This window comes from Ambystoma mexicanum, chromosome 12 (genome assembly GCF_040938575.1).
Source record: "Ambystoma mexicanum isolate Mex_15411 chromosome 12, UKY_AmexF1_1, whole genome shotgun sequence".
Taxonomy (NCBI): Eukaryota; Metazoa; Chordata; class Amphibia; order Caudata; family Ambystomatidae; genus Ambystoma; species Ambystoma mexicanum.
In genome coordinates this window covers 1,149,270,423-1,149,283,108 of record NC_090936.1, presented here as the reverse complement: position 1 = coordinate 1,149,283,108, position 12,686 = coordinate 1,149,270,423, and the positions used below count along the sequence as shown (strand labels likewise).

The 12,686-nt window shown below is 52.5% G+C and overlaps 1 protein-coding gene across 1 annotated transcript in view; it reads left to right on the top strand.

The window, feature by feature from the left end:
- The window catches only part of CAND1 (cullin associated and neddylation dissociated 1), a 769,151-nt gene that overhangs the window by 451,584 nt on the left and 304,881 nt on the right, over positions 1-12,686 (top strand). The window contains exon 8 of the mRNA XM_069629730.1: positions 4,257-4,549. Within this exon, the coding sequence (XP_069485831.1) occupies positions 4,257-4,549 (293 nt within the window). The remainder of the gene's footprint in view (positions 1-4,256; positions 4,550-12,686) is intronic.

Below are 12,686 nucleotides of genomic sequence, written 5' to 3'. Positions count from 1 at the left end.
CAATCCCCACAGGGCTTCCCCAGAGGCAGCGCAGGGGCCGCGCTAGGGGTTGAGGCATACTAGTGTAACCTTATCTGGACGACTGGCTCATTACAGGGGAGTCCCTCCTAATTTGCAGACTAAACATCCAAAGAACAATAGACCTCTTCCAATTAGGCTTCTCAATCAACGAGAAAAAGTCAAGCCTGGTGCCAAACACATCAAAACAATTCTTAGGAGCTGCCCTACATACCCAAGAGGGGTTGGCCTTTCCATCAGAGGAAAGAATTTGAAATGTTTTGCTGCAAATTCCTCAATAGCAGTCCGGTCGCCAAATAAGGGTGCGCAAAGCTATGCGTTTGCAAGGCATGATGGCATCTTGCATTTACCTGGTTCCCCACGCGCACCTGCGCATGCGACCCATGCAGGAATGGTTGGCGAAACAGTGGTCTCAAGCAAGTGGTCAGTGGGACGATCTAGTGGTTGTTTCGCCAACACTAGTACAGAGTCTTCGCTGGTTGACAAGAGAAAATCTAACGAAGGGGAAACCCTTCTACGATCCAGAGATACAGGCTGTCGTCACAACAGACCCCTCTCTGGCAGGGTGGGGAGCTCACGACCTTCACAAGACAGCTCAGGGTCTCTGGTCTCACACAGTCTCTCAGAACCACATCAATCTGCTAGAACTTCTGGTAGTCTTCAGAGCACTTCAGGCATTCAATCCCCTCCTATCCAGCCAGTCAGTGCAGATCCTAACAGATAGCACGACTGCAATGTTTTACTTAAACAAGGGGGCACTTGTTCTCCCAATCTGTCCAAACTTGCCAAGAAAGTTTGGAAAGGGACACTCAAACAGAAGATTTACCTGTCATTCCAACATGTTCTTGGGGAACTCAACTCGGTAGCAGATGCTCTGAGCAGAGATCCCCTCCCAGAGGAAAACGAATGGCGACTACACGAAGGTCGTAGGAGACTTCTTCTATCAGTGGGGTTTCCCCACTATAGACCCATTTGCCACAAGCGAAAACGGGCCATGCCCAGACTTCGCATCCAGGTTCCCCCAACCATGCTCCAAGGGGAACGGCTATGGATGAATTGGTCAGGGATATTTGCCTATGCTTTTCCACCAACCCCGCTGATGAGAAAGGTGGTGAAAAGGATCCACAGGGAACCGATGACGCTCATCCTGGTTGCTCCTATGTGGGCAAGACAACCATGGTTTCCACACCTATGCAAGCTTGTGGTGTGCAACCCTCCCCCATTAAACCCCTGTGCCAGTACAACCTACTCTCCCAGCACGCGGGGCTAACGGTGCATCCTCAACCCAACTCGATGAACTTGGCAGCATGGCTACTGAAGTCCTAGAGTTCGGACATCTCAATTTACCTCAAAGGTGTATGGATATTTTGACAGTCAAGAAAACCAAACACAAGGCACTGTTAGTATGATAAATGGAAACGATTTGTAATTTGGTGTCAGAATAAGCAAATCAACCCTGTTCATTGTACTCCTTATAGTGTTGTCACCTGTATGCTCCACCTACTGGATGCAGGGCTAGTGTTTAACTCACTTAAAGTACACCTGGCAGCTTTATCAGCCTACACAACTTCCAATAACAAGGTGTCATGGTGGAAGGTGCCAGTTGTCAAAGCATTTATGGAAGTGGTAAACCGACTCCACCCTCCAATTTCTAACCCACCACTAGGTTGGGACCTTAATGTGGTACTTGCTAAGCTCATGGGACCTCCCTTTGAGCCCATGCACAAATCTAGTCTCAAACACCTGACTTATAAAACTGCCTTCTTAGTATCCATCATGTCCATAAGAAGGGTCAGTGAAATTCAAGCTCTGTCAGTGCAGGATCCTTTCTTTACTATTCACAAGGGCAAACTGGTTTTACACACTCACCCCAAGTTCATTTCCAAATTCCATGTTAACCAGTCTATTGAGCTACCGGACTTCCAAGAACCGAAGAGCTCTGCTGAGGTGAAACTCCACACACTAGATGTGAGAAGGGAGCGGTCCTCTACTATGCAGACAAGACCAGACCGCTAAGAAAGACAAATCAGCGGTTTGTCTCCATAGCTCCAGGCAGAGAGGGAGATCGCGTCTCTGAGTGCCATCTCTAGGTGGATAGTCGGATGTATCCAACTGTGCTATTCCCTTTCCGATAAGACACTGCCTTTCACGCCAAGGGCCCACTCTACAAGAGGTACTGGAGCCACTCTGGCTTTCATTGCAAATGTACCCCTTGACAGCATTTGCAAAGCAGCTACATGGAGCTCTATTCACACCTTTACTCAGCACTACTGCATTGGCACTCATTCCAAGACAGATACTCAAGTGGGACAAGTGGTTCAAAGACATTTGCTCGCCCATGACCCTTCTAACATCCCACCTCCTAGCACTGCTCGCTAATCTATACACAGCATGTGATCTAAGCAGATTCCACAAGCCTCAGAAGGGATACATTACTCACCATAATCGTATTTCTGATGCTTGTATCTGCTTAGATTCACATGCTCCCTCCCTTCCTCCCCTCTGAGAGAAGGTGCATGGATGCTTGTAGTCTTATCTATCTTATCTGCTTGGATATTCTGTACTCGCGCTACTCCTCATGTCAGAATAATACAATCTGAGGGTCCTACACATATGAGGGATCATGGGTACCGGCAATGTCACACTAGGGATGGTATTACTGGCATGCCCTGGTTTGACGCCCCTTTTCGAGTTTCAAAAAACAAACTAATACTCTGCAGATTCCACTAGATGTCGGCCTATGCACAGCATGTGAATCGAGCAGATTCAAGCATCAGAAATACGATTACGGTGAGTAATGTATCCCATGTGTATATATATATATATTTGTTAGATGCCTATACAACAAAATGGGGTTTCCAAGCGCCAAAAGGCAAAAGTGGGAGGGAGCAATGGGAGTAAATCACAGCTGCAAAGACAGTAAACATACAATCATGGTCCTACTAGGCCTTGTGACATTCGGATCGTGCAGTGAAGAGAAGTGCAGGAATGGAGGGGAGGGGGCCAGCAGAAGGTATGGGTAAGTGCTGGTGGAAGCCCGGGAGAGAAGTGCCAAAGTGGGAGGCCAATGGCTAAGTGATGGGGCGGAGGAAACCAGAGTGTGGGATGCACAGCTACCAGGCGTGGCCCCCAAGGGAAGTGCTGAAGTGGGGGGGGGCAGACGGGGGAGGGGGAGGGATGATGTTGACTAGGTTGAGGACCTGGTACCCTTGATGTCCATAAAGGACCAGGACGCCAGTCTCGGTGGAAGCGGGATGATTAGCAGGGAAGGGAAAGAGTTGGAGAAAAGCGGGGTTTTTAAAAATGTACGGAACTTAAGGTTCACCTCAAGATTGAGAGGGGCAGGGAGGTTGTTCCAAAGAGGGTCACCAGCTGAAGAAACCAGCCGCCCATTCTCTGTTTGGAGAAGCGTTTAACAAGCAGAGTTGGAGTTAGAGTAGCGGAGGGCTCTAACAGGGTATTATTTAGGGAGAGAAAGTTTGAGATAGTTGTCCACGCCCCAGAAAGCCTTGTGGATGATGCAGAGGTTCTTGAATTGTTTATGGCATCCACCGGGAGCTAGTGGAGAGATTTTAGCGGTGGAGAGAAATGGTGCCTGGGCTTGAAGCCAAGGATTAGTCTTGCAGCCCTAGTCTGGATTAGCTGAAGGGGACTTAGAGAGCAAAAGAAGTTAAGGCTATTGCAGTAGTTCATCCTAGAGCAGACCAGTGCTCAGCAGACATTGAACTTCTGGGGCAACCGAAGAAAGGGAGAGTGTCTCTAAGGAGGTGAAGCTGGAAGTGGGCCTTCTTGGCAATGTCCAAGATGTGAGGGATGAAAGAGAGGAGTCGAAGATGACCCCAAGGTTTTTGGCTTCTCAGGTTGGTAAGGGTAGGGGGCAGCCTGAGGGTCGGAGGGAAAGGGTGCAGGTATCCCAATAAGGATTTGTCTTACTGGCATTGAGACAGATAGTTAGCAGACAAACCGTTATTTTTATATTACTAGCAGAATGTATGTGTTTCTTTGGACAATATCGATGCTATAGGGTCTTTGGGTCATCCTACCTCCCTCTCTCCCTTCTAAGATTAGCCTGGCTGCCATAACTACCCTTACCGTGCGTGGTACAGGCATATACTAAGAGTTCTGTATTGCCAAGGGGACCGTTTTATAAAAATCCTAGTGGTAGTGGACTTTATTAACACAATTCATACAGTGGTTTTGAAGGGTTTTACCAGTGTCTTCCTTGTGTTTTGTTGCAGGTAGTGATGATGAATATAGTGACGATGATGACATGAGCTGGAAAGTTAGACGAGCAGCTGCCAAGTGCCTGGATGCTGTTGTCAGCACCCGGCATGAAATGCTGCCGGAATTCTACAAGACTGTCTCTCCTGCTTTAATTGCCAGATTTAAAGAACGGGAGGAGAATGTGAAAGCTGATGTTTTCCATGCGTACCTTTCCCTTTTGAAGCAGACTCGGCCAGTACAGAGCTGGTTGTGTGACCCTGATGCAATGGAGCAAGGAGAGACTCCATTGACCATGCTTCAAAGTCAGGTCAGTTTTATAATTATCTATTACATTTCTTAAATTTTATGGGTAAAATAAAGGCTCCTGCTTCTTTGTTGGTGAAGTGTGCAGAACTACGAGTCTTAGGGAAAATAGTTCTTTTTAGTTCCTCCAAATAATTATTTGCACATCTAGTTTAATTGCATATCCTAGCACTCTAGGGTACTTAAAGGTGACTGAGTAACTTTTATTTGCTTTACAAAGGGATTAGGCTTGAATGCACCAACAGTGGCAAGTTCGAAAATGTTACAGAAAACAGAAACCTAATGATCTTTAAAATATTGGCCCTCTGCCCTTCCCGCTCTACCTTAAGGACGTGGCCACCACCCAGGTGGTTCAAATGGTCACTCAGTCTCAGGGTTTTCGTGTCCAGCGTACTTCTTTTTTCACCTCTCTTTTTGGTTGGTCATGGGGAATTCTCAAGCTTGTGTTTCAGTCCTCCAGGACTCCCTTTCAGGTCACACCACCTGTTAGTCAGAATCCTGTGCAGTTCCCTTAGGTAGCACTACAGAAAATTAAGACTACAGGTATGAGCAATAAATCCCCTTTGGTATCAGTCTGTACCACAAAGATTTAGTTGGTAGCTGTGGCTAAGCAGTCAGACTTACCTCAAGAGGGAGATGAGCAGTATTCAGGGTTTACACAATAGGGCTACAGAACTATGGCACAAGGAAACGCTGACCCAAGCTTTGTATTAAAAAGAACATATATATTTATTTTACACACTTCTAGTTCAACACATTAATTACAGTTAATAAAGCAGGTTAAAATCAGTCAAGAAGAGTATACACTACACCCTAGTTAAATTGTAGACAAGTTTGAGCAAGAGTGAAAACTGAGCAAAACGGCAAAGTGAAAACCAAACACAAATGGCACTCTAGCAATTTCTCACAAGGGAGGGAAAGCACAAGTTATACAGGAATATCTTCTTACACACCCTAGCAACACTTCCCATAGGTTTGTGAGCAAGTATAGGCACGGCGGTACCCTAGCATAGAGAATACTCAAATGAAAACAGAGCAAAATGGCACTTCACAAGTTTTAAAAGTTGTAAAGAAAAGGTGGTTATAAGAATTAGGTGCATCAACACAGTTCTAGTTGAGAAGCAATCTAAAAAAGGCAAATCTCAAGAAGGCAGTTCTAACAAATTCAGCCAGAATCAATAGGCCTGTGCCAGAGTCAGTGGTACAGGGCATAAGGGCCCGGGAGCTAAATGTTCTTGTAGCTGCAGTCAAGTCTTTGGTTACCGATTCGAAAAGATGGATGCAGAAGGTGAAAGACAATGTTAGAGGATGGGGCGGCCAACCCAACAGGTAGGTAAAGGATTTAAAACACCTTTAGCACTACCACGCGAAAAGGGTGGCCTGGCGGAACAATGTACCTTAAATGAAGAAGAGGCTCCTGCGGTGGCGGTTGTTCCTGGTAGTTCCTGCGGTTCGGGGTATCCCGCAGAGGAAGAGAAGCTCTAGTCGTGGAGGAAGGTTCGAGTTACTGCCCTACCCGGGGATGAAGCCAGCCGCGGTGCTGCCCAATGAATCAAAGGTATGCTCGCTTAAATCGCGGTCCGGGTGGACGGGTGCCTGGCTATCCGGTCTCCGAGTACGGGGTACTGGCCATTCGACCAGGACAGGTCCAGGAAGGCGATTGGCAAACTGGTTGGCCCCACCAGCTCAAGGGAAGAAGGCTCTTGCAGATGAAGATCTTCTCTCGTCGTGTGGCGAGAAGTGGTGAGATGCTGCAGCAGGGCTTCACCAGTGGTTCAGTCGTTGCAGAGGTCTTTGGCTTCTCTCCTCTTCGGCTTCTTGGTTCCAGTGGTGACGTCTTGCTCTTCCAGTCCTCAGGACCCTGCTTTTATGCAAAAAAATCCCCATTCATACAGCCTAGCTGTCACTCACACAGTGGAGTGGTCATCTTGGCTGGAGACCCTCCAACCTATCAGGGAAGAGTGTGACCTGGGTTGCTGAGACAACTCTGTCCAGGGGTCTTACTCCCCCTCCCACACAATGGATCCACCCCGGACTCAGTGGCGCCGAAAGGAGGGCTTCTTGGCAGAAGCCCGCCAAAGGGACGAACAAAAGACCCCCGACCTGGGTTAGGAGTTTAGAGGAAGACACGAGAAATAATTTATATTAAAGTTCTGGCAAATAAAACCTACCAGAGTAAAGTTAATAATAAAATAAACCGGCGGTATGTTAGAGGCTGTCAGTAAAAGTGGTAGCCTTGAAAAATGGGAAAATCCCATAGGGAAATATTTGCGGTCGAATATTTTTGGTAGTAACCACTGCCACCAGCCAGAAACCTTTGAGAGAGGGACTTTAGGGTACCCACTCGAAAATTAACATAGGGCGAAAAACTATTAACCCCTTCCAGTACCTTCATAGTAAGATGGGTTGTACTGGTTTAGTTCATATGATTTGATTGTAGTCAACGGGGACTTTACATGCCCTGGGAGACAGTAGTCAGTCCCAGGGTATGGAGTCTGTTTGGGGGTCACTACGACACCCCTGTGTCACTGCACGGAGGGTGCTGTGTAACACGTGAATAAAGATGGTTCTCCAGCATGGGGTCTGGCATGGATTCACATGCTCATGAATATTCCCCGTCGTCAGGCTGGGAATCCTCGGTAAAGAAAAAATCAGTATCAGTTTCGTTTCTGATCTGTCTTTCGTAGTAGTAACCAATCACTGATCTCTGCGTCATACTGACCACAGCCAATGACTGCCCTCTACCTAAGCCCCGCCTCTGGAAGCCATCTTCAGATTTTTACCGCACGTTCAAGTGTTGGGAGTCCTCGTGCTTAGCTCTCGAGCTTTTACTGCGTGTTTCGCGCTTTTTCAGGTGAATTTTCACATTTTTTCGGTTAATCGAGCCTCAAGCTCCACCGTTTCTACTCCCGTTAACGGCTACCCGTTGCGGGATTTTCCTACGCCCCTCAAGGGTGAAGATTTCGTCGAATCAACTTCTTGGAGGATTCCAGAAGATTCGCGGCCTACTTCGAGATGGCCCAGGATGCGAGTTCGTCACCCGGTCCCAAGCTGTTTCGCAGCTGCCCTGGATGCGGGCTGCAGAATGTGTTTAAGGAAGACGAACATTCGCGATGCCTCTACTGTCTTCATGGGGACAAGACTCATGTAGAGAAGGACTGCCAGTTCTGCAAGAACTTGTCGGAGCGGACCATGAGGGACCGTCGATCCCGTCTCGCAAGCTGGTTGGAGAAGGGCTCGACGGGTGAGAAGAAGAAAGGGTCCGAGCGGGCTTCTAAGTCCTGTGCGGGCGCCCCGGCGACGGAGGCCCAACACCAGGCCAAGCGCCGCGAGTCCGCTGGCTCCGGGAGCGCCGAAAGGTCGGGCTCTTCGGTCGCCAAGCAGGGCGCACCTTCCCCGGCACCGTCAACCACGAGCCAACGCTCCGGTTCGGTGAAGAGGAAGTCCGAGACCCCGGCTAAGCTTCGGGAGAAGCCCCGTCCGATCTCGGAAGAGGGGGAGCGAGGCTTCGCCCCTCCCCGAAGGAGAGGGCCCGGGACACACCTAAGGTGGTCAAGGCCCCTACCCAGCAGGCGAAGGCCTCTATCGAGGCTATCGCGGCGACTCTGGCCAAGCCGGCAGAGACACCGCCAGCAGAGACCGCCTCCGAGACTAGAGTTTCCCAGCCGCCAAGGAGGGGAATCCTCTTTTCAGCCCATCGTCGTGGCCGTCATGATGGAAGAAGCGAGGGGGTGCACGGTGCCCTCCTCGAGCTCGGAGTCAGCCTCGGAGGAGGAACTGACCGAGGCCGTGAGGAACCTCGAAGTCCAATTCGAGAAGGTTCGATCCCGTCAGGAAGATCCTCGGGAAATAACCGAGGAAGACGACGATGGTGAGGAAGAGTGGCCTTCCCTTCCGGCGCAGCCGGATCCTAGGCCTCAGGATGGCTCGGCGGCCATTTTGTCGGCCATCCAGTCCTTATGCTCTGAGATAAGGACAAGATTCCCACGGCCCAGGTCGGAGGACCCGCAACCTGGCCCGTCGGGAAGTCCTCAGAACAAACGACGGAGGACCCAACCCTCTCCTCCGCTCGCCCCCTTAAGGCCTACAGTTCCCTCCTCATCCTCCCACGAGTCGGGAGATGACGGTGCGTTGGGCTTGACGACTGGTTCTGAGGGCGACGACGACGGAACGGGTCTCCCGTCGCACGGGCCTCGCCGCCCGACGAGATTGGCTCATTCCACGCCATGATCGCCAGGGCGTCCGAATTGTTCCAGCTCTGCCCGGAGGAGCAGAGAAAGGAAGGTTTCCTCGATCAGCGCCGGGAGGCCAAGAGGAAGACGGTCATCGCGGTGCCCCTAATCGATGACATCTGGGAGGAGGGCCTGTCGGTTCTCAAGAACCCCTCCACGGCACCAGCCAAACGGGACCGGTACGAGAAGAAGTACCGGGTCCCCGAAACCGACCCCTGTGCCTCAGGGCCCAGCCAACGCCAGACTCGGTCGTCTCGGCGGCGAAGAAGAAAGCGGCGGGGTCAGGAGCCTCGACGTCTAATTCCCTGCCGGACGGCGAGGGAAAGAAGTTGGACGCCATGGGGCGGCGGGTCATTTTGTCGGCGGCGACGACGATCAAAGCGGCCAACGCCCTGGCGATCGTGGCCCGTTACGACAGGGAGTTCTGGTTTAAGCTGGGCCCCATATTGGACTTCCTGCCGGACAAGAGGTCCGAGGCTCTGGAAATACTGCAAGAGGGCAAGGTGGCGTCAGACCACGCCATAACGGTGGCAACCGATATTGCCGATACCGGGTTCCGCCAGCTGGGCAACGGTGTTTGCCTACGACGACGGGGTTGGCTCCGGGCGACCGACTTCCGTCAGGACGTCCAGACCAGGGTGTTTGGACATGCCGTTCGATGGCAGCAACTTGTTCGGGAAGGCGGTGGACGAATCCCTCCAAGCCATAAAAACGGAGACGGCCCGCGCCCTAGGAGCCCTTCAGCAACGACGGCCCTTTCGGAGCTCCGGAGTCAGACAGGGTGCCTCCAAGGGATCCGGCAGTGGCTCGTCGTCCTACCGCCAGGCGGCACGCTCCTCGTCTCAGGAGGCCTACAGGGGTCGCGGCAAGCAGGGAGCGCCTCGCTGCCGTCGGCAGGGTGACCAGGGCGGCAAGGCCACCACCTCCAAGCAGGACTGAGCCGGCCGTGGTCTCGGGCCCCCACCGAAGCACCCCGGTGGGAGGCCGGCTGACGAACTTCTTCGGCGTGTGGAAGTCCATCTCCACCAACCGTTGGGTGCTGGATATCCTGGCAAGAGGACACTCTATCGAATTCCTGAAGAAGTGCCCTCACGTTCCACCTGTGGCCAGGAAGGAAAATCACGTCCCGCAACTGCTGTTGGAAGTACGGGCGATGCTCAGGAAAAGGCGCCATCGAGCTTGTCCCGAAGAGGCTCCGGGGTATACTCAAGGTACTTCCTCGTCAGGAAGAAGACGGGCAGCTGGCGCCCCATCCTGGACCTTCGTCGTTTGAACAAATACTTCAGATCACAAAAGTTCAGGATTGTTACCCTCCAGCACGTACTGGGACAGCTGGAGGAAGGCGACTTTCTGTCGTCGTTGGACCTGGAGGATGCATACTTCCACGTTCCCATCCTCAAAAATCACCAACAGTTCCTCCAGGTTCGTCGTCCAGGGACGCCACTACCAATTCAGAGCACTGCCGTTCGGATTGAAGTCGGCCCCCAGGGTCTTTACCAAGTGCCTAGCACCAGTGGCGGTGCGGCTGCGCCTGCAGGGGATTCACGTCTACCCCTACCTGGACGACTGGCTCATCCGCTCAAGGACGAGGAAACTCGCCGTCGAACACACTGCGAGGACCGTCCAACTACTCACAGACCTGGGATTCGCCATAAACTACCCAAAGTCCCACCTGGTGCCGTCGCAGGTGGCCCTGTTTCTGGGAGCGAAGCTCGATACAGTGAGGCGCCTGGCGGCCCCATCGGAAGACCAAACGAAAACCATTCTAGGCAAAGTGCAGCGCCTGCTTGCCACGGACGTGACCAGGGTGAGGTCCATCAAGTCCCTCCTGGGAATGATGTCCTGTTGCATCTACCTGGTGCGCCTCTGCAGACTACGGATGTGCCCTCTTCAAGAATTTCTCGACGCCCGTTGGATGCAGGCGACGGGCACCTTCGAAGACGGGGTCCCCCTCTACGAGGTGTTCCGGCGGGCGATTCAGTGGTGGGGCGTTCGAGCGCACCTCACGGCGGGCAAGGACTTTCAGACGCCGGCGTACCAGGAGACGGTGACGACGGACGCCTCCCTGGAAGGTTGGGGCGCCCACACCGGAGATCTCCACGCAAGAGGCCTCTGGCTCCCGGAGGAGAGGCTCCTGCACATCAACGTCCTGGAACTCCGAGCCGTGTTCTGGGCTCTCAAATCGTTCCTCCCGTCCAAGGGCAAGGTGGTGCGGATCTTCACGGACAACACCACGACAATGTTTTACATACGGAAGCAGGGAGGCACCAGATTCCCAGCCCTAGCCAAGGAGGCACAGGATCTGTGGCACTGGGCGGTCGTCCAGGGGATGTTCCTGGTTCCCTTCCACCTGGCAGGAGAAAGCAACACCATCGCCGACTCGCTCAGCAGGGAGCTGCGCGCGTGTCACAAGTGGGAACTGCCCAGGATCAGATGGATCTACTCTTCCGACAATGGGGCAAACCCCAAATCGACCTGTTCGCAACAGCGACGAACTCGAAGTGCAAGAGGTTCGCCAGCAGGTTTCCCCAGCCGAGAAGCATGGGCGATGCGTTCTCGTTCCCCTGGGACGGCCTATACCTGTATGCGTTCCCTCCGTTGCCGTTGCTGCTTCGACTCATCAGCCAGCTAAAGAGGTCCCGGTGCAGGATGATCCTCGTCGCACTGGCGTGGCCGAGGCAGATCTGGTTCCCGGACCTTCTGGACTTGTCAACGTCCCCTCCCATCAAGCTGTCAGCGAACGCGGACCTTTTCTCCAGAGAAGGAGGCGCCATCTTCCACCACGACCCGGCGTCGCTGAACCTGCAGGCCTGGCTCCTGCAGCGCTAGAGTTTGGAGGCTACGATATCCCGGCCGATTGCAGAGAGGTTCTTGCAAAGGCCAGGGTGTCCTCGACTCTCAAATGCTATGGTCATAAGTGGAAGAGGTTCCCTATCTGGTGCCGAGCACAGAAGATGAACCCCCTACGGATTACGGCCCCTCAAGTGCTGCCGTACCTGCTATCGCTGGCAAAGGCTGGGCTAGCCCATGCCTCCATTAAGATTCATCTGGCGGCGATCTCCAGATATACCAGAACCACAGGATGGACGTCCCTGTGGTCCCATCGACTGGTAAGAGTTTATGAAAGGACTGTTCCGGTTGTTCCCGCCGGTGAAGGCCCCGGCGTGGGAACTTAACGTGGTGCTGACCAGGCTCATGGGACCCCCATTCGAGCCGATGCACTCCGCACCTATGAAGTTTGTGTCGTGGAAGACTGCTTTCCTGGTGGCCATTACCTCCGCACGACGAGTGGGAGAGATCCAGGCCCTATCCTGCAAAGCACCGTACTTGACTTTCCATGCCTCGAGGGTGGTGCTTAGGACGCACCCCTCCTTTATGCCCAAGGTGCCGTCGGACTTCCATCTTAACGAGCCCTTGGTGTTACCTGTTTTCTTCCCGTCTCCTTCGTCGCCGGCCGAGAGGACTTTGCACTCACTGGATGTGGCTAGAGCGCTGAAGTTCTACGTGGACCGCACGAAGAGTTTCCGGAGCACATCACAGCTGTTCGTGAACTTTGGACCTGTGAATCAAGGGAAGGCTCTCTCGAAGTCTTCTATTTCCAGAATCCATGCCAGACCCCATGCTGGAGAAGGAACAAGTTACTTACCTGTAACTGTTGTTCTCCAGTATGGGTCTGGCATGGATTCACATGCGAACCCTCCCGCCTACCCTTCTGCGGCTCTTCACTTGGTCATACTGCCACTTCACGTGCTACCAAATCTGAAGATGGCTGCCAGAGGCGGGGCTTAGGTAGAGGGCAGTCATTGGCTGTGGTCAGTATGACGCAGAGATCAGTGATTGGTTACTACTACGAAAGACAGATCGGAAACGAAACTGATACTGATTTTTTCTTTACCGAGGATTCCCAGC